We start from the raw sequence: 26,699 nt of genomic DNA, 5'->3' as shown, positions 1-26,699 counted from the left end.
CCCAGCGCCCATTGGCTGATTTCAATTGACGCGGGACACTTGAACTGAATGGACTTTAACGGTCTGCCATCAGGTTACATGAGCAGCAGAGTTACAGCAGTCGGTCCGAGCGTTACGTAGGCTCTTAGAGCAAACTGCCCGAGTGCAGCGCGGGGCAAGGTCACAGCAAACTGCCCGAGTGCAGCGCGGGGCGGGGTCACAGAGCAAACTGCCCGAGTGCAGCGCGGGCCAGAGTTACAGCAGCCGGTCCGAGCGCTGCGCAGGCTCACAGAGCAAACTGTCCGAGTGCAGCGCGGGGCAGGGTCGCAGAGCAAACTGTCCGAGTGCAGGGCAGGGTCGCAGAGCAAACTGTCCGAGTGCAGCGCGGGGCAGGGAAGGAAGAACTACTGCTCGCGCAGCCACCCGCCCCGCTCGAGAACTTGGGCAGCCTGGCGTTAGGCGGCCGGGGGACGGATTATAGGGCGGGACCTGGCCGGAGGAACGCTCGAGCCGGGGCCTCTCCCTCCTCAAGCAACGAGGGCCTGGGCTCAGCCAGAGGGGAAGGGCACACAGATCCGAGTCGCCATCCTGTTCAGCTCCATCCCTAGCCCAACGTGACAGCTGTATTTTATTTATTTTTATTTTACAATCTATATTTTTGAATTTTTGTTTTATTCGGCCTTTTTTTAAAACTTTCCCCATTCGAGCTCGAGATGTTTCAGACTTCTTCTGACGATGCTTCCAGGGACCGGGAAAACGTGTTGCCCTCGGGCATGAAAGCCGCCAGCTGGGAGGAGCAGGAGCCGCCAATTTGGGAGCGGAGTGTGGCCAGAGGCGCCACCCCAATGGGTGGCAGGAAGGTGCTCGGAGTGTTGCAGAATAACCAGTCTTTCCAGCCCCATCGCAAGTCGGTAAGTAAAAGAGACAGGTGCTGCTCTCACTGGGTGGTCTGTGCAGCCACAAGCTGGGGGTCTCTAACAGGCAGCGGGCAAGGCTGGATGGCCAGTTCCGACACATGAGACCCTGGGCGGTATTCTTGAATAGCGTGAAGTTCAAATTGTCCCCAACACCATTCCGTTTCCGTTTTGCAACGGCCCTACGGTTATTTTGACTCTGCTAGCATTGAAAATTCAAGCTTCTAGATTGGTGACTTGTCAAGTTGTTCTTAAAAAAAAAGCAGGCTTTAAACGTGTAATCATTCCCTTTGTGATGCAGAAAATGTAGCGCTTTCGATGCCAGTAAACCTTTTTTAAAGTTGTGCTCTTCGGTTTTCTATCAAATCACAAGTCAAAACGGCTGTGGTGTTCTTAATAGTTTCATTTATGTGGAGTGTCCGAGAGCTGTAAAATTCAAATCGTTCACGCTCCCTACCACTTCCGAACCTACAGATGTTGGGAAATCGTTACTGAATGTTGGCGTGGTTTTCTGGGATTACGTGGCCGCGATGAGAGTAAATTTGTGAACTGCGTTGGAGCAGTTTGTCAGTGATGCCACTGGAAAGGGCACGCTGGCGATAAAATAGACAATTATAGGAAAACTGAGTATTCTTTTACATAGCTTGGGTAGTATTTTAAATTGATGTGTTCCTTTCAACTGACATTACTAAAACTTGATGACCTTTTGTACATAAGTAGGGGGCACCTCATGAATTTGAATTTATGGTGGCTGCTGGAAGTGCAGGAATAATTGACTGATCTTGGTTGCCAATTGACGAGGAATTCTATAGCCTATTGTGAAGCTATACAAGCTTTTGTCTTCTATGACTGGGATCATTGGGAGCCAAGCATTAAAGTTTATCCACCAATGCAGCAGCTGTGGTAAATGTAGCATTTGCTAGCCTCCAGGTCTGCACAACTCAAGCAAAAAAATGAGCACAGTGCCAGATTTGGGGTGTGTACCATGGCCTCCCCTCTTCACCTACAGTCTGGTTACATCTATTGAATGTTTCTGCAGTCTTAATTCAGTAAGTGATCACTAATTCTGCATTTCACCTCAGGATAACTTGTCAAAGCACTTCCATGGGCAGTATTAGCCCTGTATATTTCACCCAAATAAATCTAGGTAGAAATGTTGGGAGTATTTTGTTGTAGGTATCATATGGAGCCTGACCTTCATTTGGTTTTCAGTTATGCACTAACTGGAAAACAGTTTTGAATTTTTTTCTCCCTCTTACAACATTCATTAACTCTTAAATGGGTTATATTTTTAAACATGGAAGTCAGATTGTGTTATCACTTCGGACAATGTCTATCCTTAAAATGACTAATTTGGCTCAAAAAATCTTTTGCTTTTCTAATCCTATCGTGAGTAAAAATGTTCTTCAAACAAGAATCTATATACGATCCTTTCATATGTTTATGCTGTACCTACAGGTTTCAACATCAGGATTTATCTGCAGCAATGAAAACTCTGGCCCGCTACCAACAGGAAAAGCACCAACAAAACCATCATTCACTATCCACGTAGATGAGCCTGATGGTGCTCCACAGCAAAGTACAAGCAGAAATGCAGGAAGTGCTGCAAGTCTGACACTAAATTCGGCTATTTTGTCACTTGGAAATTGCAAGCCTCTGGCTACTAATGAGTGTGTTGCAGATGTCAGCTTTGGTAAGTTTTTTGTATGATGTAGATGTCTGAATTTTAAATATTGACTTTCTTTGCACTTTGTATTTTTAATCTGACATCACCATCCATCTGTTTATATCACTGAATGTTGTCTTCTACATCTTCACGTGTGACCTTGACACCAGGGCAGCATTTGACCAGTTGTGGCACAAAGGAACCACAATAAAATTGAAATCCATGGGCAATTGTGGTGGATAACCCCACTTGTTGGAGTTATATTTGCCCTATATAGCAAATCCGAAGGTGGTTTTGGAGGCCAGTCGTCTCCATTCCAAGATGTAGCTGCAGGACTTCCTCATTAGTGCAGAGTAGGCCCAACCTTTTTATTACTTCATCAATGACATTTTTCTCCTTCAAGGTCAGAAGTGGGCATATTTGTTGCTGATTGCACAGCATTCAGTACTATTCAGAACTCAGTTATTGCATATGAACCTGGATAGCATTCAGGCGCTAGGGCTGATAAGTGGTAATAAACATTCATGCCACAAATGTTAGGCAATGGCTGTCTGTAAAAAAAAACTGAATCAACCATTTTGCCTTATACTTGCATTGCCACTGCTGAATCCTCCATTATCAACATTCTGGGAGGGTTTCTGTTGACCAGGAACTGAACAGGACTGACCATATAAACACAGACAAGAATAAATCAGAGGCTGTGAACTCTGGCAAGTAACGCCTGACCCCCCCCCCCCCCCCAAAGCCCGTCCATCATCTACAGGCATAAAGGATTATGATGGAATGCTCTCAACTTTTGTAGCAACGTGACACTTTAAGTTTGGCATCACCCAAGACAAGGCAACCTGCTTGATTGGTACCACCACCTTAAACATTCACTCCTTTTTGTCACCATTGCACACTTACTGCAGTGTGTACCACCAATGAGATGTGCTGCAATATCTCACCAAATTGCCTTTGACAGCATCTTTCTAATTTACCCTCTACCATGTAGAAGAACAAGGGCAGCAGAGACCTGAACATCCAAGTTCCCCTCCAAGCCATGAACCATCCTGAATTGGAACTATAATGCCTGCACTTTCATTGTTGCTGGGTTGAAATCCTGGATGTGTCTCAGTAGCAGTGTGGGTATATCTACAGTGATTCTGTAACACACTCATCACCACCTGAAGGACAACAAATGCTGCCCTTTCCAGTGTTTCTTGCATTGTATGAAAGAAGTTAAATCTTCACATTGGATTTTCCAATATCTTAAGGTAACTTTATCTCTGGGCTCTTCAAGGCATGAAGCACCTGCTTTGAAATCTTGATTTTTCTTGAGGGGAAAAAACACATTCTTTCAGTCTCTGCTGCCCTCTTGTTGAGGTAGTGACTCATGCTGGGGTACATGATACTTGCTTTCTTTGTGAAAGCTAGAAAATGAGTGTTGGTATGTTTTAACCACTGACGGTACCACTTCCAAGCTGGCTGCTTGATTTCCTTGATGTGCTTTATAGTCTTTTTCTTTGGGTAGGAATTAGAGAGTAAGAAACTTAATTGTAGGTCTCTATCTCAGTTGTTGGTCTCAAGACCAATTGAGCAGCCCAAATTGATGCCGTATCTTGTGTCCATGCTTAATGTAGTGTTAGCTTTGTAATTGCAGGACCTCCAAGATGGAAGGTTTCCTTGCATTACTACATCTGGAAATAAACTTGTCCACTTGACCCTCTGGTTTATCATTATAGTTTACCGTTCTGTTTGCTGTTCTATTTTGTCCCATAACTTCATACATTCATTAACCACAGTGATTTGGTATCTTTCTTCTTGGTTTGTTTTTATGTCCATTCAGTACACCATCATACATAATGATAGACTACATTTCTCTTGTGTCTCTATTTCAGTGGAATGGCCTCCTTCTGCACTGAAGGATTCTGTGATTTTACTTCTCTTCAGTATCAATTTGTGTTGAGATATCTGAATCCAGGGCCAGAACTTTGTATAAACTTTGTGTGCATGTCCCGATGTCATTGCACCCTTGTGATATTTTGGTCGACATGTGAGTCAGTGAGTGCACTGAATCAAGAAGCTGATTTAAATTAATTAGACAGTAGGTGACTGTTGCATTGTCTGTCTGCTTTTATGGTTGGGCAGACTGGCAAGGCAGCCTTTATACAACCTCAGTCCAGGGTGCAGTGAAATTTGGGGTTCAGATGAAATTAACTGAGATCTGTGTATAATTGTCTTGCCTCAACACTTTTGGCACAAGTTTTCCACTGATATATATTTACAGGTCTGCAGCAGCTGAGGGGTCACATTAGAAGTGCAAGCCCACATATTCCCTTTTCTCAGCACCTGCCCTGTCTGGCAGCACTCAGGGCGCAGTTCATGCTGGATGACTGTTAATTGGCCAGCCTGTGTAATATTGCATTAACAGTGCAGTTTGGGATGGGAGTGGGTTTCAATATCTGCTCCTGCCCAAACTGACTGCTGGCGTGCCCTGAATGTAAAATTCAGTAAGAAATGTCTCAACACCAGGTTAGAGTCCAACCAGTTTATTTGATAGTAATCTCAAGCTTCCACACACCTGACAAAGAAACACCGTTTCCGAAAGCTTGAGATTACTATCAAATAAACTGGTTGGACTCTAACCTGGTGTTGTCAGACTTCTTACTGTGTTTACCCCAGTCCAACACCGCCATCTCTACATGTAAAATTCAGCCCAGTTTTTTTCTAAATTTAAAAACTCTGTTGGTTTCCTGGGGCACATTTTGCACTACTTCATACCATTCCTGGATGCCGCTCAGTTAAGTCTGTCACTCCAAGTCTATTCCTTAAGCCAATTTCTACTTATTCCAGGAATGTTTAACACTCAGCTTGTCTAATACCTTTTCCTTGCAATTTTTTCTTTTGTGCTACATAAGTTCCCAGTTCAGTTGGGATATCAGAAGTTAAGGTTGTTTAATGGGTTGCCGTTGTTATATGTGCTTTTATTATAACATTTCCCAAACTTCTTCACAAAATAGAGAAGGTTTACACCAAGCCACATAATGCAATATTAAAGTAGATGGTCAAAAATTTAATTAGATTTTAAGGGGTGCCTTAAAGAAAGAAAGAGAGGTTGAGTGTTTTGGGAAAGGAATTCAGAGTTTGGGGCCCCAGCAGCTGAGGGCAGACCTGCAATAGTGGAGCACTTCAAATTAGGAATGCTCAATTGGCCAGAATTGGAGAAGTACAAATATTTGTACTGCTGCAGGGATCGGTGCTGGGACCTCAACTGTTTACCATTTATATAGATGATGTGGAGAGGGGGCTGAGTGTAGGGTGACGAAATTTGCTGATGACACGAAGATGAGTGAAAAAGCAAATTGTTTGGAGGGTGTGGAAAGTCTGCAGAGAGATCTGGATAGGCTGAGTGAGTGGGTGAGGACCTGGCAGATGGAGTACAATGTTAGCAAGTGTGAGGTTATCCACTTTGGCAGAAATAATAGTAGGAGGAATTATTATTTAAAAGGGGCAAAGCTGCAGCATGCTACGGTGCAGAGGGACCTAAACTCGTTGGAGTTTAGAAGGATGAGGGGGTATCTTATAGAGACGTATAAGATAATGAAGGGGATGGATAGGGTAGAGGTAGAGAGATTCCTCCTGCTTAGAAAGGATAGCAGGACTAGAGGACACAGCCTCAAGATAAGGGGAGGGGGGGGTGGGGTGGGGGACAGTTTAGATCAGAGTTGAGGAGGAACTTCTTCACTCTGGTGAATCTCTGGAATTCTCTGCCCATTGAAGTGGTGGAGGCTACCTCGCTAAATATATTTAAGTCGCAGGTAGATAGGTTTTTGATAGACAGGGGAATTAAGGGTAATGGAGAGAGAGCAGGAAAGTGGAACTGATCCACTTCAGATCAGCCATGATCTTATTGAATGGCAGGGCAGGCTTGAAGGGCTAGATGGCCTACTCCTGCTCCTATTTCTTATGTTCTTAATATCTTGACTTGTGGGGCTGGAAAGATTAGATAAGCAAAGGATGAGGTCGTTATAAGCTTTTAAAAAGTGGTGAATTTTAAAATGGCTCTTGTTTAAAGAACTCAAATGTAGATCAATGATTAAAGGGGTGATGGGTGAATGGGACTTGGGTTTGGGCAGCAGAAGCTTGGATGACTTCAAGTTTATGGAAGATGGAATATGGGAAGTTGTCCAAGAGTCTAAAATAGAGAGAGATGTCTGGGTCAGTCTTGAGGCAACAAAGGCATGTATGAAGTTAGCAACTAGTGAGTTGAAGGAAGGGTGGATTCAGATGATGCCTTTGTGTGAAAGATATTTGTAAGCAGGATGGACATTGATCAAGTCAATTTACTCTACAATTGTGGAAATAACTTGAGTGGCGGACTAATCAGCTTTGTCTTTTTTTTAAAAAGATTCCCCAATGGTGCTGGACATGTCAACATCTTCAGTTGAAGAAAAACATCTAAATGTTAATGCATTACCTGAATATGCAGATGACATTCACAAATATCTAAGAGAAATGGAGGTAAAGAACCCTGAGCAGAGCATCTATTCCAAGCGTATCTATCCTTAACTTTTCAGATTTGTATGTATGGAGCCCATAATATGTCTGCAAATGTGTTGACTTGCATTCCACGCACATGGAATTTATTTTTCATTTTGTTGTGCTGGACTTGTGTGTTGGCAACTCATTTAGAACTTTACCCAAATGATTTCTTGTGTGAACCTTAGACTGTATTGGTAGATTGCTTAACTGAAACTTTCCAGCCAAGTCCTCAGTGCATCTCTGACATACATAGCCCTGGATCATATATTTTAGTAAGAAGCCTCATAACACCAGGTTAAAGTCCAGCAGGTTTATTTGATAGCAGAAGCCACTAGCTTTCAGAGCATTGCTCCTTTGTCAGGTAAATGGGAGTTCTATTCACAAACAGGGCATATAAAGACACACGCTTAATTTACAGAATAATGGTTGGAATGTGAGTCTTTCCAGGTAACCAAGTCTTAAAAGTACAGACAGTGTGAGTGGAGAGAGGGTTAAGCATAGGTTAAAGAGATGTGTGTTGTCTCCAGCCAGAACAGTTGGTGAGATTTTGCAAACTGAGGCAAGTCGTGGGTGTTACAGATAGTGTGACATAAACCCAAGATCCTGGTTGAGGCCATCCTTGTGTGCAGAACTTGGCTATCAGTCGTGTGGTGAAGGCCACCTCGGAGAACGCTTACCTGAAGATCAGAGGGCGAATGCTGCCTGGTAATTGGAACAATGCCTGGTAATTGTCAAGTGGTATTCATTCATCTGTTGTTGTAGCGTCTGCACAGTCTCCTCAATATACCATGCCTTGGAACATCCTTTCCTGCAGTGTATCAGGTAGACAACGTTGGCTGAGTTGCAGGACTATGTACTGTGTACCTGGTGGCTGGTGTTCTCATGTGAGATGATGGCATCTGTGTTGATGATTTGGCATGTCTTGCAGAGGTTGCTATGGTAGGGTTGTGTGGTGTCATGGTCACTGTTCTCCTGAAGGCTGGGTAGTTTGCTGTGGACAATGGTCATTTGAGGCTGTGCTGTTTGAAGACAAGTTTGTCTTCGTTAATGATATGTTGAAGGCTCTGGAGAAGATGTCATAGCTTCTCTGTTCGGGGAAAGTACTGGACGATGAAGGGTACTCTGTCTGCCGTGTCCTGTGTTTGTCTTCTGAGGAGGTTGGTGCAGTTTTTTTGCTGTGGCATGTCAGAACTGTCAATCAATGAGTCGAGTGCCATACCCTGCTCCTTTGAGGGCATCCTTCAGTGTCTGGAAACGTCTGTTGCAATCCTTCTCATCTGAGCAGATCCTGTGTATATGAAGGGCTTGTCTGTTGGGGGTGGCTTCTTTACCGTGTTTAGGGTGAAAACTGGAGAAGTGGAGCATCGTGAGATTATCCTTGGGCTTGCAGTACAGTGAAGTGCTGAGGTGACCATCCTTCTTTGGAGATGTGTGTCCAAGAATGCAACTGATTCTGGAAAGTAGTCCATGGTGAGTCTAATGGTGGGATGGAACTTGTTGATGTCGTCGTACAATTGTTTCAGTTGTCATTGATGTATCTAGTGTGGCGAAGAGGTCTTGTTAGAACCTGTGCATGAAGATGTTGGCATATCGAGGTGCAAGTTTAGTCCCTGTGGCTGTTCCGTGTGTCTAGATAAAGAACTGGTCGTTGAAGGTGAAGGCATTGTGGTCCAGGGTGAAGCGTATGAGTTGTAAAATTGCATCTGGAGACAGGCAGTTGTCAGTGTTGAGTAATGCAGCAGTTGAAGCAATGCCATCATGGGGAATGCTGGTGTAGAGTGCCAAGACATCCATTGTAACGAGGAGTGCTCCTGGTTCAACTGCTCCATGTGTGCTGGGTTTCTGTAGGAAGTCCATAGTGCCACGACAAAAGCTGGGGGTTCTTTGTACAATGGGTTTCAGAATGCCCTTCACGTAGCTGGAGAGATTCTTGCACAGGGTCCCATTGCCTGATACACCCAGCTGTTCCATCGTATCTTCAGGAGGCAGTGTAGTTTTCTTTGTCCGAATGTAATTTAAGTTTGTTTGCTTGGTTAGACCCGAAAGAACCCCCCCATCCCCAACACGGAGTACGTGGGATGAGAGCACGGAGGGTGTTTTTGAAGGTCCGGATCAAAAGTCTTGATCGGTCTGAGTTGACGAGTGTGTTTGGTTGGATCTGCAGGTAATTGTCTGTCGTGTTCCTCGTTGGTCAGTTGTCGGTACACTTCTTTGTAGTAATCCATTCTGTTTGGTATGACGATGGCCCCTCCTTTTGTCTGCTCGTTTGATGACAATGAAAGAGTTGAATTGGACTCCTCCAGAAGGCTGTTGCCCTTGACTTGGCATGTATGCCCAAGTCATCAGGAGGCGCGTCAACACCAGATTCATAGCCGCACTCACAAGACAGCCCCGAACATCACCCAAGCACAAAAGCAACTGCAACATTGTTGTCAGACCAAGGAGGGGCCATTGCCCTACTGAACAGAATGGATTACTGCAAAGAAGTATACTGACAACTGAACAACGAGGACACTACAAACACTTAACTGCAGATCTGGCCAAAGAACACACTTAACTCAACAGACTAATCAAGACCTTTTTGATCTGGACCTTCAGAGCACCCTCCGTGCTCTCATCTCACATACTGCCTGCATTGGCAATCTCTACTGCCTCCCAAAGACACAAGGCATACTCACCCAGCTGTCCCATCATATCGGGCAGCGAGACCCTGTGTGAGAACCTCTCCTCCCAGCTACATCGAGGGCATTCTGAAACCCATTTGTACAAAGAACCCCCAGCTCTTGTCGTGACACTACGAACTTCCTCCAGAAATTCAGCACACGTGGAGCAGTTGAACCAGGAGCACTCCTCAGCACTCTACACCAGCATCCCTCATGATGATGGCATTGCTGCAACTGCCTCAGTACTCAATGCTGACAAATGCCAGTCTCCGGATGCAATTTTACAACTCATCCGCTTCATCCTGGACCACAACATCTTCACCTTCAACAACCAGTTCTTCATCCAGACATAACAGCCATGGGGTCTAAATTCACATCTCAATTTGCCAACATCTTCATGCACAGGACTTTCAACTGATGCTATACACTAGACACATCAATGACATTTTTTTATTTTTGGATGCTATGGTGAACAATCACTGAAACAACTATATGATATAAACAAGTTCCGTCCCACCATCAGACTCACCATAGACTACTGTCTGGAATAAGTTGCATTCTTGGACATCTCCATCAAGGACAGTCAGCTCAGCACTTCAGCAAGCTCAGATAATGTCATGATGCTCCACTTCTCCAGCTTCCACCTAAACGTTAAAGAAGCCATCTCCTACAGGCAAGCCCTCCATGTACCCAGAATCTCCTCAGATGAGGAGGATCGCAACAGACACCTCCCCAGAGGCTGAAGGATGCCCTCATAAGAACAGCATAAGGTGCTGAACTCATCAGTGACAATTCCAACACGAAAAACCGCACCGACCACAGAAGACAAACACGGGACACAGTGGACATGGTACCCTTCGTTGTCCAGTACTTCCCCGGAGCAGAGAAGCTACGACATATCTGGAGCCTTCAACATGTCATTTGAAGACGAACATCTCGCCAAGGCCATCTCCACACTCCCACTTCTTGCCTTCAAACAACCGCACAACCTCATGACCATTGTCCACAGCAAACTACCCAGCCTTCAGGAGAACAGTGACCACAACACACAACCCTGCCACAGCAACCTCTGCAAGATGTGCCTGATCATCGACACAGATGCCATCGTCTCACGTGAGAACATCAGGTACACGGTGCATAATCTTCCAACTCGGTCGATGGTGTCTACCTGATACACTGCAGGAAAGGATGTCCTGAGGCATGGTACACTGGGGAGACCGTGCAGACACTACGACAACGGATGAATGAACACCACTCGACAATCACTAGGCAAGTGTTCTCTTCCTGTTGGGGCGCATTTTGGTGGTCGTGGGCATTCGGCTTCTGATCTTCAGGTAAGCATTCTCTGAGGCAGCCTTCACAACAACGCAGAGTCACTGAACAGAGACTGATAGCCAAGTTCCACAGACAGGATGGCCTCAGCCCAGGATTTTGGGTTCATGTCACACTATCTGTAAGCCCCACAACTTGCCTGGGCTTGCAAAATCTCTCTCTCTCTCTCTCTCCCTCTCCCTCTCTCTCTCTCTCTCTGTCCTGTCTGGAGACGATACGCATTTTCTTAACCTGTGCTTAATGCTCTCTCCACTCATTCTGTACCTGTTTAAGACTTGATTACCTGTAAAGACTCATTCCAATTTTGTAAATTGAGTTTGTGTCTTTATATGCCTGTTTGTGAACAGAACTCCCACTTACCTGACAAAGGAGTATTGCTCTGAAAGCTAGTGGCTTTTGCTACCAAATAAACCTGGACTTTAACCTGGTGTTGTGAGACTTCTTACTGTACTTACACTAGTCCAACAACAGCATTTCCACATCATGACTCATATCTTTTAGCCTAGTTACATTGAGCCAACATCATGAGGCTCTTGACAACTACCTTTTATTGAGATCTGCTGGTTCATTTAAACAGTGATTGAATCTGGGACCTTTTATTCTAAGTTTTTCTCGGTACTTGGTAATCACGGAAAACTATGCAGGTGAAAATGTAACTAAAACATGTTTTGTGCAATGGATTAAACTGTGCACAGTAGCTTTGCTTGTCCCGTGCAGTTACTGATGGGAAGAACACTTAAGAAAAGACTATTCACTATATCAGCCATGCTCTCTCTCTCCATTTAAATTCCATTACTGGCTCCTAACTGGTTCCACTCTAAGCCAAATAAACAATGGATGCTATAAAAGGATTCCCTTTTTTTTAATGTTGGCTGTCAGTGTTTGCTTATACTGAAGTTGGATGATTGCTTGAATATTTTAAAAGGAAATTAAAAATTGACCATGTTTGTATGTGATGTTTCAGGCCTGACTGGGTAAGTACAGCAGATTTTTTTTTTGCGTTCTAGTACATTCATGGTCTTTTGATTTCTGAATTTTGTTTTGGAGATATTTATTCATATACAGGAGAGAACAAGGCCAATTGTAGAAAGTTCAGAAATAAAAAAGACTGAGCAGCAACAGTACAAGAAGTGACTGACAGCCAAAAATGATTCCTCTTGTAGCCAAATAAAAGGGATCTGTAAGAGAATTTAAACAGAGGGCATGCTTACAGTATTTCCTTACTGAGGAAGCAAATTTTTTTTAGATGAATTGTTGAGGGTGATGTATTTATGGTGTGCATAGATATGCCAGAAGCTTAATAAAATGTCGTGCAACAGGCTTGCCAGTAAAAGTTGAAGCCTGCAGAATAAAAGCAGCGATGGCAGCATAAATATGAAGCTGACTGAAGTGATGAGAAACAGTGGTGATTAACAGTTTTAGATTGGAGTAAAGTATACAGTGGAATCCCTCAGGCTGGATCTTGGACTATTGCTGTTCTTTGTGTATTAATGGCCTATGGCATAAGTTCAAAATTTGCAGATGATACAAAACATAATGCTTGCAAGCATGAGTAGGATAGTAATAGACATCATGATCAAACTCAATGTGTGACAAATAAAATTTAATGTGAAGTGATTGCCTTTCTACGTTCTTCTTCCTAAAGCCATATAAAGCAAAGGGTGTTTGGGAACAGAGATACTTGGGGGTATATGTGCAGAAGTCATTGAAAGTGGCAGGGTTGGTTGAGAAAGAGGTTTTAAAACAAAAATGAGATCATGGGTTTTATTCTGGAGTATAGGAGCAAGGAGGTCAGTGACCCTTGATAAAATATACAATTGATCTTACGTGGACTATTGTTTAATTCCAGAAGAATATGAAAGATTTATTGAGGGCGCAGGCAAGATTTAAGGAAACAGTTCCAGGGATGGTTGTGGAACATTGAGAAGCTGAAGTTGTTTGCCTTGAAGGAGACATTTGATAAAGGAAGGTTGGATAGAAGTGCTTAAAATCACAAGGGGCCTTTTGTAGAAATAGAGATTGTTCACCTTGATGTAAGAATTGAAAACCAGAAGACACCAACAAGATGGGGAAAATTGTTTTACTTAGAGTGGTTAGAATCTGGACTTGCACTGTCTGATGGCAGACTTAACTCTTCCTTTCAAATAGGAATTAAATGCAGCACTATGCACAAAAGGTGAGGGTGTGACATGACCAGAGTTACTCTTGCACAGTCTGCATGGACACAATGGGCCAAATGGTTGCTGCCTATGCTGGAACTATTCTATGATAAATTTAACTTTCCCAGCTGAGATGGTTGGATTTGAACTTGTTCATTAGTCCAATCTTCTGGACAGTGAATCCCATAACAATCACTATACCAAAGATGAGACAAAATACCAATCAAAAGTAATAACTGATTTTGCAGAATTACGTGCTGAGAAGTATGGCAGCATTAACTCATCATGTTGACAGCTGGTTATTTGGGTTGATAAGCATTTATGATTTGCCTCTTTGCATTTACCATAACTGAGCTTGGACCAATGGTCCTCATGGAAGGATAAGATTTCTAAGAAACTGATAACTTGCATTTTTTTTTAGTTGAAATGCAGACCCAAAGCAGGGTACATGAAGAAACAGCCTGACATAACCAACAGTATGAGGGCTATCCTTGTTGATTGGCTGGTGGAAGTTGGCGAAGAATACAAATTGCAGAATGAAACATTGTATCTTGCTGTAAATTACATTGACAGATTCTTGTCATCCATGTCAGTCCTCAGAGGGAAACTCCAGCTTGTAGGAACTGCTGCAATGCTGTTGGCATCGTAAGTATGAACTTTACTGAAAGCGTAGTTTGATTCACTAAAATTCTCAGCTTTTTGCTTTCAATTCAACTTGATGTTTCCCAGCAGTAGTGTTTAGCTGGATCCTGTATCATCAGAGGCTTACTCCCCTTGCCCTGGGGAAATGTGGCCACTCTCCCTTCTGATTCTTGCCAACTTCTATAAACTCGTCTTCATGCTTTGTGCACCTACAGGCATTTACTGCCTGTTTGAGCCATTGCCTGATCTGCTACACTCTTGGATACCCATTCTCTTTTGCAGCGTTCCCGTAACCTCCAGCTGTCAGTATGGTGTTCTATCTTTTGTCAGTTAAAATTATCTTCCTGGGCTCCTCTTTCTGGCCTGAGGCAGTCCCCGGCGTTTCCAGCTGTCCCCCCTCTGCCATAGGTGCTCAGTTTCCTATCACTACATACTTTTCAGTTAGTTAAGAAATGGTTTCCTTTTGGTATGAGAACTTGTAGATCAGCTCATATCATCAGCCAGTGAAGCTGGCTGCCTGGCCTCTAGTCCTCTTTTCCTCTACATGTGTTCTTTTGGAAAAGTATGGAGTTTTTAAACTCAGACTTATTTCACACAGGTTTTTGGAGCTGACTTCTGTTTTTAAGTGTCCACACTCACTGAAAACAAGCTGCTTAAGCCTTCCAAATTCCAGAGATGTCTAGTCAGATGCACACAATTTCTGACTGGTAGGCACTTAAAATATCCTCTTTACTGTCTCATAGTTTATACACTTTTCCTGAAAGCTTGCTTTGCAATGACAAGGGCCAGTGTTGGACTGACCAATTTACCTGATTTCTTAATGGCTCGAAGAAAATAAAATAAAACATCCAGCCATCAAACTTGGAGATTAAATGAGCAAACTTGGTTGCCACCTCCCTCAAGTCTGAGCCAGTGATGTTTTTTAAGGGATAGTGAGATCCCTGCTTCAGTCCAAACTGTTTTACATTCCCTTTCTGGAATATTCTGTCTGTTCTCTTTTTCCTGTCTAGCTCCGTCTCCCTTCATTTCACCTGAAAATCAAATTTTTAAAGGAATAGCCAAGGCTGACTTTTAAATCCTCATGAGTAATGTTCCCCCTCTTTTGTTTAAAGAAAGCATTGGTGTTAAATGTAGATGTTTTGTAAATTGCAAAAGGTTTTCTTGAGTCTAACACCAAAAAGGGAGGGGGGGGGGGCAGAAAAACATGACAATATGCACACGGATCAGAAATAGAATTCATAAAGATTATATTGTGTTATGCTTGCCTTTGAGGTGTAAACTGTTGCATGCTGTGGCCATTTGATGTACTTGGTTCCAGGGAGTGTTGTTTGAATGTCTGTTTGGCTGGTTAGCAGTTCCCATTGCCTTGATAGAACAACAGCTGATAAGACCAGCACTTTCGTCTTCTAAGAGTCCCTGTTTGAAGTGGACCTTAACTCCACCCCCACAAGGTGTGAAATTCTAAGCAACAGGTCTATGTGCAATGCCTATGAAAACTTTGTGACGATGGCCAACTTATCATATTGGACATCAGGTGATTCATGGCACCCATTTTTTTGATCAGTCGTCTAAATTTTAAAAACAGTTCTAAAGAGTTCTGAGGTTAGCTGATGTCATTGTAGGTAGACCTTGCTCTTATCACAATTTCCAGTCATTGTGGCACTGTTGTTACTTTGCAAAGTGTACTTACAGACTTTATTTCCTACAGAAAATTTGAAGAAATATATCCACCTGAACTTGTTGAATTTGTATACATAACTGATGATACCTACACAAAGAAGCAGGTTCTACGTATGGAACATCTTATTCTTAAAGTTTTGTCATTTGACTTGGCAGTACCAACAATAAACCAATTCCTAAACCAATATGTTGGGCGTGAGAAAGCCAGCAGTAAAGTTGAGAGCTTATCTATGGTGAGTATTATGTGGTTCTCCAGGTTCCACCCAACTTGTTTTTCTAATCTCCAATTTTAAAGACACAATTATATTCCTATTAAATCTTTAATTTCACTAATAGGATGGTTCAGTGAACAAGCTGCTGGGAGATTGGGGAGAGAAATTTCTTGCGGATCTTTGCAATTCCGTGCTCCAGCAGGCTGTGAATGCTCAGTCATTCCATATATTCAAGACTTATGCAAATAGATTTGCTAATGGAAAAAGGTGGGGTAATTGGAGTTGCTGAAGTTCAACCATGATCTTATGGAATATGCTTGAGGACAGAATATAACTTGCTCTTGCTCCTATTTATGTTTTATAACCAAAATATCTCTCTCCGTTTTGACAGTACCTGGCAGAACTCAGCTTGATTGATTCAGAAACATTCCTGAAATATCTACCTTCTGTCCTTGCTGCATCTGCCTTTTGTTTGGCCAACTATACAATATCACGAACTAGCTGGGTGAGTTGAGTAACTATTGTGAAATCTCTGCTTTTACACAAGCATACAATTTCTTAACTACAGAAAGACCTGTGGGAATTTGCTATTCAGGCCTTTTAACCAATGGTTTTTAAAATTTCCTCCTGATTTGCAATTCACTTTCCTACCATTTTCCATTTATTAAAATTGGAATTTGTTACCTCTTGACTGTTCCAATGCATTCATGGCTAGCCCTCAGGTTCTACCTTCCATAAACTTAACTACACAAAACTGCTTAAGTTCGCACTACACTAGGTCCATACCCCTTGTGCTCTTTGATTTACATCAGCTCCAGGTTAAAACCAAAAACTATTTTAAACAAAAATTTAGATATTCGGTCACTTCAGATTTCTTCATGATCGCTGTCATTCTCAAAATCCAGCACAATCTCTCATCTCCACTGCTTGATCATCATGATTTCAATTGCTCCATCACTGGGCAATCTCTCAAGCCTAAAGCTCTTGGCCATTTTTATCTCCTAAGGTATTCTTTTAACGTTTGGTCACTGTGCTTAATATTTCTTGTTGATGTCAGTTAAAACATATATTTTGTGGGATGTGGGTGGGTGTTGTTGACTAGACCAGCTTTCATTGCCCATCTCTAATTGTCTTTGAGAGGATGGTGGTGAGCCACCTTCTTGAACCACTGCAATCCAATCCATGCGATGTAAATACATGTACAGAGCTGTTAGGGAGGAAGTTTCCTGGGTTTTGACCCAGCAACTATGAAAGAAAGGTGATATAATTCCGAGTATGGATGGGAACTTGGTGGTTTCCCATGCATTTGTTGATCTTGCTCTTTTAGTTGATACGGCTGTAGATTTGGAAGTTTTGGTGAGTCACTGTGGTTGCATTTTATAAATTGTGTATGTTGCTGCCATTGTTGGAGGGAATGAATATTGAAGTTGATAGGATGCCAATCTAATGGAATGCTTTTGACCAGGATGTTGTCAAGCTGCTTGAGTATTGTTGGAGCTGCAATCATCCAGGCAGGTGGGGAGTATTCCATTGCATTCTTGACTTGTGCTCTGTAGATGGTGGATGAGATTTGGGGAATCACACTGGAATATTGGGCCCCTGACTTGCACTTGTAGCCACAGTACTTTTATGGCTAGTCTAGTTCAATTTTTGGTCAGTGGTAATCCCCAGAATTATGTTAGTGGGGTATTCAGCAGTAGTAATGCTATTTACTGTCATGGGGAGATGGTTGGATTATTCTGTTGAAGATGGTTGTTACCTGACATGTGACACGAATGTTACTTTCTACTCATCAGCCTAAGCTTGGCAGCAATATACACAATTTACAAGATGCAACCACAGTGACTTACCAAAACCTCATTGAGGGCCGAAGGGCCTGTACTGCGCTGTAAGAACATAACATAAGAAATAGGAGCAGGAGTAGGCCATCTAGCCCTTCGAGCCTGCCCTGCCATTCAATAAGATCATGGCTGATCTGTCGTGTCTCAGTTCCACATTCCTGCCCTCTCCCCATAACCCTTAACCCCCTTGCCTATCAAAAACCTACCAACCCGCGTCTTAAATATATTTAGTGAGGCAGCCTCCACCACTTCAACGGGCAGAGAATTCCAGAGATTCACCACCCTTTGAGTGAAGAAGTTCTCCTCAACTCTGTTCTAAACCACCCCCCCCCCCCATCTTGAGTCTGTGCCCTCTAGTCCTACTGCCCTTTGAGCGGGAAGAGCCTCTCCACCTCTATCCTATCCATCCCATTCATCATCTTGTGTCTCAATGAGATCTCCCCTCATTCATCTAAACTCTAATGAGTACAAGCCTAGTTTATTCAGCCTCTCCTCATAGTTCAACCCCCTCAACTCCGGTATCAGCCTAGTAAACCTCCTCTGCACTCCCTCCAAGGCCAAAATATCCTTGCATAAGTGCGGCGACCAAAACTGCGCACAGTACTCCAGCTGCGGCCTCACCAGTGCCCTGTACAGTTGCAGAAAGACCTCCCTACTTTTATATTCAATCCCCCTCGCTATGAAGGCCAGCATCCCATTCGCCTTCCTGACCACATGCTGCACCTGCAGACTGGGTTTTTGTGACTCATGCACAAAGACCCCGAGGTCCCTCTGCACCATCGCATGCTGCAGTTTTTCGCCATGTAAGTAATAGTCCTTCCTACCATTATTCCTACCAAAGTGGACAACTTCGCACTTGCCAACATTAAATTCCATTTGCCAGTTCCTGGCCCGTTGGCCCAGCCTATCTAGATCCTTCTGCAGACTCTCCACACCCTCCACACAATTTGCCATTCCACCAATTTTGGTGTTATCAGCAAATTTTAGACTAATGTTCTAAAACTCCCCTGACAGCAATTTCCAAATCTACAGCCATAATCATCAGATGCATGGGAAACCACCACCACCGCCAAGTTCCCCTCCTGACTCAGAACTATATCACCTGTCTTTCATAGTTGCTGGGTCAAAACCCAGGAAACTTCCTCCCTAACAGCTCTGTGCATGTATTTACATCACATGGATTGGATTGCAGTGGTTCAGTTATTCAGGGCTTACTGCATATGGACATGTAGTCCTTATCCCTCTATCATCCTTCAGCCGGTCTTGGATGTCTATGAAATATTTGCTTTAGACATCTGCAAATCACTCTTTCTTCATGATGAGCATTGGCTGCTGGTCCAGAAATCCCTCCAGTTTAAAATGCTCTTCCTTAAATTAAAATCTAACTTTCCCCTTTTCTACCTTCAGTTTCTTCCAGCCTGCCAATGCTGCCAGATAATTTGCTCTCTTTAATTCTGGTATCATGTATCCCTGTATTCATGCAACATTTTGTTGGTGTCCATACTTCCAGTTACATACACTCCATTCTGAAATTGTCTCTCAAACCTTCCTGCCTTTATCTCTAATTTAATAAATGCTTAAAAAAAAGCCCTTTGGCCAAGCTTTTGGAAACCATTTTAGTATGAGGCACACTGTCAATTTTTTGTGATGGGATGAGTCACTGAGGGAACAATACAAATGCAGGTTACCAGGTGTACTCTTCAAGAATGCCCAGCGATGACTTATCAAGACCATGACAACAACTTCCCTTCTTGACTCTACCACAGACAAGAGCAGGAATATTATCTCCATGTCAGAAATCTTCCTGACTTTGACATTTTTAAGGTGGCTCCTTCATCACAGTTGTTCATCATTATTCTGGAATTCTCTACCTAAAACTATCTATAGGCCATTAAAGATGGCAAATAATACAGCCTTTCCCAATCTACAGAATGAAGACTGCAAGCTTGGATTTTCTGGGCAGTGTATTGGTTTAACCAGGTTTTCTTTTCTAACTGTCTGTGCCTTGTAGTCAGCTATTTGTAATTCCACATAACTTTGGCCTCAGTATAGCTATTGGAAACCTTATTTTCCCCTTGCCTTATTTCTCTGACCTGTGCTACCATATGCCTTTTTATCTGTCTGACTGATACTTGGTGAATTTTAAGTACAGTTTGATCAGGTCAGTTTAATTAGTAATATAATCATTGTGTGGATCCTACAGGAAGATGTGGTGTCCCTGAATTGTATGATCTGTTGGGGGGGAGGTGGGGAAGCATTTGGAAGAAGAGGCAAGAAATGCAGGAGCCTCTGTGCTGCTCTCAAATGGCATTCGAGACTGCTGGAGTTATGCTACTCTAAAGGAATGTAGCCCAAATCATGGCATCAATGGGCAATGGACTGCATCAGACAGAACAGCAAAGCATAGAAATGCAATTAAGAGATTTCGTAGTTGGGGACAGATCAACATTTCAGTAACACATCATGTGTGGTGCGTTGCTTCCTTGGTGTCAGTAAAGGTAATGATGATGGAGAGGGTGTGCAATATTATGCAGGGTAAGAAAGTCAGGCAAGAGTTGTGATACACTTTGGTGCCAGTGATGTACAGAAGACAGGTATTTGAGGTCTGGTCAAATTTTCAGGAACCAGGGAGGAAGTCTTTAAAAAAAAACCTCAATGTTGTAATCTCTGTACCTTGTCTTTCTACTTTCGCTAGCCCCGAACACTGGGAATGATCCAATATGTGGTTTGAAGCATGGGGCAAGATGGGACTTAGATTTTTGAGGCATTGGGACCTATTCTGGGCAGAAGACATCTAACCAAATTTGAACATAGAACATAGAACATAGAACACTACAGCACAAACAGGCCCTTCGGCCCACAAGTTGCGCCGACCACATCACCTACCAACCTACAGACCTATCTATAACCCTCAATCTCATTAAACCCCATATACTCATCCAGAAGTCTTTTAAAAGACCCCAGCGAGTTCGCCTCCACCACCACTGACGGCAGCCGATTCCATTCACTCACCACCCTCTGAGTGAAAAACTTACCCCTAACATCACTTCTGAACCTCCCTCCCCGCACCTTAAATCTGTGTCCTCTTGTAGCGACCATTTCAAACCGGGGAAATAGCCTCTGAGAGTCCACCCTATCTATTCCTCTCAACATTTTGTAAACTTCTATCAGGTCGCCTCTCAACCTTCGTCTCTCCAGGGAAAAGAGTCCCAGCTCCCTCAACCTAACTTCATAAGGCATGCCTCCCAGTCCAGGCAACATCCTTGTAAATCTCCTCTGCACCCTTTCAATAGCTTCTACATCTTTCCTATAGTGAGGCGACCAGAACTGCGCACAATACTCCAAATGAGGCCTGACAAGGGTCTTATAAAGTTCCAGCATTACCTCCCGACTCCTAAACTCAATCCCTCGATTAATGAAGGCCAGTACACCATACGCCTTCTTGACCACCTCCTCCACCTGCGAGGCCGATTTAAGAGACCTGTGGACCCGGACCCCAAGATCCTTCTGCTCCTCAACACTACTCAGACTTCTGCCCTTAATAGTGTACTCGTTCATCCCGTTGGTTCTGCCAAAATGGACGACAACACATTTATCCGCGTTGAAGTCCATCTGCCACTTCTCCGCCCAGTCCTGCATCCTATCTATGTCCTGCTGCAACTTTTGCCATCCTTCCAGATCATCCACAACACCACCGACCTTCGTGTCATCAGCGAACTTACTTACCCATCCCTCCACTTCCTCATCCAGGTCATTTATGAAAATGACAAACAACAAGGGTCCCAGAACAGATCCTTGAGGCACTCCGCTGGTGACTGACCTCCATTCAGAAAAAGCCCCATCCACAACCACTCTCTGCCTTCTGCAGGCAAGCCAGTTCTGGATCCACAAGGCCAAAGGCCCTTGGATCCCATGCCCTCTCACCTTCTCAAGAAGTCTTGCATGGGGGACCTTATCAAACGCCTTGCTGAAGTCCATGTACACTACGTCCACGGCACTTCCTTCGTCAATGTGTTCAGTCACATTATCGAAGAACTCAACTAGGCTTGTAAGGCACGACCTGCCCTTGGCTAAACCTCGATAGTATAGGGACCTGTTGGTGAGGGTTTAAACTAAATTGGCAGAGTTGTGGGTAACAGCATATTGAAGTAGAAAGGGTGGAATAAAGTGTTTTGCAGTGCTCAGCAAAGAAGTTAGCTCCACATTAGAAGGGGCAGATTAAGAAGGACTACTGGGAGTGCAAAGACAGGATTACAATGCATATATATATAAATGAAGTTTGAACATGTAGTGGCAATAATGGAAGCATGGTTTAAAAATGGTGAGAACTGTGTGCTTGGATATAATGTTCAGAAAAGATGCAGGGGCGTTGGAAGTAGTTGTTTGCAGCGTCTTTCCTAATCAGCACCGCTTCCAATGTTGGAGAAGGGGAGGGATGTGGGCAAGGGAACTTGTTAGAAGTGGGAAACTGATGCTACCGGGGTATTTAGGCTTCAGTAGTAAGCAGGAGGAGCAAATCTGCAGGGAAATAACAGAAACAACTAGTGATATTGGGGGACTATAACAAAAGCATAAGGGAGGAAATCCTGAAATGTGGAAAACTTGTGTTCTTAGCCCAGTTAGAAAAGGAGGCATTGCTGCATTTGGAGTTGGGAAATAAGGTGAACCTGCTGTCTGAGGGAATTTTTCTGTAAGTGGGATGGGATAAAAATAAAGAACAATATAGAAGTAGAATAATTAAGATTTGAAGAAGGCTAATGTCAATGTGTTGAGAAGGGATCTAGTCAGGGTAAAATGAAAAAGACTGATCTGAAGAATTGTAATAATCATGGGTTATCTTTTAAGGAAGATATGTTTCAGATACAGGCTAGGTACATTACTACAAACAAGGTTGTTTGGATGATGAGGGAGTTAAAATTGAGTGGTGCATTTCAAGTGGGCTCTTCAAATGAGAACCAGGTCAAATGGAATAGGTTTTGAGGTGATTGAAGAGAAAAAGCCCTGCAAGTTGAGAATAGAACCCATAAATCATCTGGTGTTTGTGGTATTCAGTGATCCTGTGATGACATGCACTTTTGCATATCGCAGTTTGAAAGTGTGGATCATGATGATAAAAGCTCCAACTTTCTTTCTATCACCATGGCTGACCAGGAATCTCTGCTTTGACCGCTTGCCCTATTGTGTAGGAAGGATTTGAAGATTACTAATTAACATTTGGCAACGTTATGGTTGTACTCTCCTTAGTCTTGAAAACCTGGGATAGGATCCTGAGCTTTCTATGTTAAGGCAGAAGTGCTACAACTACAGCAGAAGATCTCAAATCTTCTGGCATTTAAATGAATGAGAAAAGTGGGCCCTATTGACGACAGACAAGTTAACTTGTGCTTGAGAGCATGGAGTGAATATTGTATTTACCAAAGAAGAATCATCTTGGTAGAAGCAACAAATAATGTGAAAACTGGGAAAGGTGGTACTGGAAAGGCTGAGTAGGATTGGTAGGTCATGTGATTTGCCCTAGGTGGGGAGAAAATGGAGTGAAGATGGTGGAAGGGATTGCCATAATATTCTAATCTTTTCTAGATACAAAAGTGCAGAGGGTTGGAGAGTGGCAGATGTGATATCTTTATTAAAGAAAGGGTGTAAGGAGAGTCCAAGCAATGAGGCCAGTTAGTTTAACATCAGTGGTAGGTTTGATTTTAAGAAACAAAAAAAATCAACAGGCTTGTGGAGAGGTTTGAGGGAGAGCTAGGGTTTGTTTGTAAAACGCAGATTATATGTTACTAGTCTAAATGAATTTCCTGATGGAGTAAGAGAAAGTTGATTGGAATGATTGTAGAATTTCAATTAATTGGGCAAATCCTCCATTGCTATAATGGTCATGATTGTAGTTGGTGCCACCCTCTGCAAAAGTAACCACTTGCATTATTGAGGTTTGTATGGTTGACAAGTACATATCATTCAGTGGGGTACCTGGGTGCAGGTGCATCTGCCTGCCTAATTCAATTGTCAGCAGTTGGGTGGGAAAAATGTCCATGTTCATGCTCATCTTAAACTTGCCAATGAAACTCGTGACCTGAATAGGAGGACTGTTCTTGGCTTCGTGCCTCTTCTGGGCCTCAATTGTTGTACTTTCAATTGCATACATCTTTTTGAACAGCTTTTAACTGATCTGTCATACAAACACTAGCTTTGGAAACCCTGTATGGCCCAATCTATCCCTTCTAAGGGACAGGCAGAAATGCTTTCCCTTACAGAGGAAACTCCTGGAAATAGGATAATTAGGATGCATGTTATGTCATTACTTTTGTCTTTATGAAAACTTTTAAAATTTAGAGTTAAATTGCTAGTTTCTTGTTTTTGAGCTGTGAAGTATAATCTGTTTAACTTCAATGGCATTTTCTTTACAGCCTAGATCATTAGCTCAATTGACAGGATATGTCTTGGAAAGCTTAATGCCTTGTGTGACAGACATTTACCAAAGCTACCTCAAAGCACCTGAACATGCACAGCAAGCTGTACGGGAGAAATACAAAAGCTCTAAGTAAGTATGGTATTAACTGTCAACTTGATCAATGAGGAAAGAAATAAGATCATTGGGAATTTTAAATTTTTGTTTAGCCTCAATCTATTTATGCAGGATAACTGCAGCTGTAACTAAGTTTCATGACTGTTTGACTGCTAAGAGGACTTGCTGTTACACGATGGTATTTGCATGAGCTCTAATTAGGCAGAGATTTGAGATAGATAACAAAAAATGCAGCATAATGAATTACTTCACAACTACCTTTGGATATAATATGAACAGGATAGGTGAGAAAGTTTACAGCATTCCGCTTGTGTCTAGACAGAAACTAATCTGTTTGTGGAGGTTGAGGTCATTCCCGTAATTCATTACTTCACATTTTGAATGCTGAGGCTGCATGGAAGCTTTTAAAAAGCTGCAAATTCAGAATTGTATGGTGGCTGCTCAGACTATTGTCGGAATCACTAATTTTCTGTACCTATGATAACTTGAGATCAAACGACTTGGGATAACCTTGTGCAGTCTTTATTTTGAGCATTAGATGAACAAGAAAAATCCAAACCATAATGCATGCAGATAAATCTTTCTCATATCTATGATAATCATATGGCTCTCTCTTAGCCCTACCATAGGGAATAATGTGGGACAGCAATGTGTGTTCTGGTTGCCAGATCTTTAATGTCTGCAACTATTAATGGATAATGAAACTCTTGAGTGCCACTGCCTGCTGTACAAGCCTCCGATAGATGCTGTGTTTTGCTGTCCTGAAACTGAGTCAAATGAAATGTTTCATTGTATTTACCAGTTCTTTAGTAAAAGCTCCCAAATATCTGTCCCTTGGATCCTTAAGGATGAAGCAGTCTATAAATGAGTACATTGTGGCCATAAAATACACACTTTTTTTGCACTTGAAGGTTTGGTATGGCTTGTTTCACTGCTTCAGAGGAATGCAGTGTATTTCATATGAAAAATTGTGATGCCTTAGTCCAGGTAACTTTTTGAATCTGTTCACCTGTCACCTTGGGTCAGTCTAACTATTGACATTTTACTATGTCTTTGCTTGTGAAGTGGTTTAGGTGAAATATATGGCCTCAGCTGAGACCATTTTGCCAAGAACGTACTTGTATTTTTTATGTGCTAACTTGTTACAATAAATATCACTGCTAATGTGAAATCTATCTTGCATGTGAACAAATGGCAAGGCTGTTGATTAGGATAAAACTTCTCATTGCACTTGTGTTCTACCTCTTTCAACTGGGTTGAGCTTTGTGTATTTCAGCACCACTTGCAGGAAAATATTTTTGTCCCATTTTAAAATGAATTTTCTCTTGCAGGTATCATTGTGTGTCGATCATTGACCCACCACACTCCTTGGACCTGCTGCTTTTAAAACAGTGATGCTATCCACCTTGTTTAATGTGTATATATTGCAACCATTTAGAATCTGAAGACTATTTTTGTACAGCTCAGTATTTTTGAAGCGCAATGTGGACTTCGACCAACTTGCCACTGCAACTTCTAGCACTGGATAACTGAAATCTACACCAGGAGTAATTTGACTTTTGTGGGATATTACAAGCAACTGTTGAAGTATATTTTATACTTGTACATTTTTATTAATTATGAACATGTGCAATCCCATTGTATACAACTTTTATATTTAGAGCTAAAATAACCAAGCCCAAATTAACCAATAAGTTTTTGTTAATTCACTTGGGAAACTATGTGCGGACAATTTTTTATCGCAAGTAGAATATTAGGTATCTTGAAAGAATGCCAATGTATGATTTTTGAATAATCCTGACAGGCTTCTTTCAAGTGATGTTAGTTGAACAAAGATTTCAATTAAAAAAAAACACAAGTGGGTTAAACATGACAGTGTGACCCAGTGCACTAATTTAGTATACGTATTGGTGCCTCCATGATTTGAGTGGGAAAAGCTTTCAGATGTGGACTATAATGACTGCAATATAGGCCTGTTGGGATATGCTTAACATTATGTCAAAAAATAATCCTCAGTATGGCTAAACCAAGCATTTGGCACATTCTAATTGAGGATTAGCTACTTTAAGCTTTATGATGTCCAATTCCATTGCTATTTTCCTGTTGTGTGTCATATGGGACTAAGTTCTTGAAGTATTACCAGACATCAATAGGCAAATGTTTTGTGGCTCCTAAGGACCCTGTTCATGGTTAGAAAGCTGCCTTTATCAAAACTTTATGGTTGTTTTTTTTAGTAAGTGAATGTGCTTAACATTTCATCAATTACTTGAGCTTTTTCACTTTCTTCTTTGTCCCCTTGAAGTTTAAACTTATTGGCCATTGTTTGATAGGGCAGCACATAGCAAGCAAAAGAATTTTCATTATTGGACAATCAATACATGAACACTTGACTTTTTTAGGTGAACTTTCAACTAAACTTGTAAACCATCTAATTGTGCCTGAAAACCATGGCTGAACAAGGCAGGGAAAAATCAAGCCCATTACCATGTCATTTTGAATGGCTTCCAATGTAAATTATGGAACATGTAACAAATTTACAAATAAACATGCAGTAGATCCAA

The 26,699-nt window shown here is 42.4% G+C and overlaps 1 protein-coding gene across 1 annotated transcript; it reads left to right on the top strand.

Annotated features, from left to right (window-relative positions):
• Positions 1-60: 60 nt before the first annotated feature.
• Positions 61-26,699, top strand: ccna2 (cyclin A2). Its single transcript, XM_080193508.1, has 8 exons — positions 61-890; positions 2,352-2,586; positions 6,950-7,062; positions 13,659-13,882; positions 15,588-15,792; positions 16,163-16,276; positions 24,020-24,153; positions 25,470-26,699. Exons 1-8 carry the CDS (start codon positions 693-695, stop codon positions 25,531-25,533), a joined length of 1,287 nt encoding a protein of 428 aa, XP_080049634.1. The 5' UTR covers positions 61-692; the 3' UTR covers positions 25,534-26,699.

Source organism: Carcharhinus amblyrhynchos, chromosome 1 (assembly GCF_965287045.1).
Source record: "Carcharhinus amblyrhynchos chromosome 1, sCarAmb.v2.hapA, whole genome shotgun sequence".
In the NCBI taxonomy this organism is placed as follows: domain Eukaryota; kingdom Metazoa; phylum Chordata; class Chondrichthyes; order Carcharhiniformes; family Carcharhinidae; genus Carcharhinus; species Carcharhinus amblyrhynchos.
The sequence above is the reverse complement of the archived record's forward strand: the minus strand, read 5'-3'. Positions and strand labels throughout refer to the sequence as shown.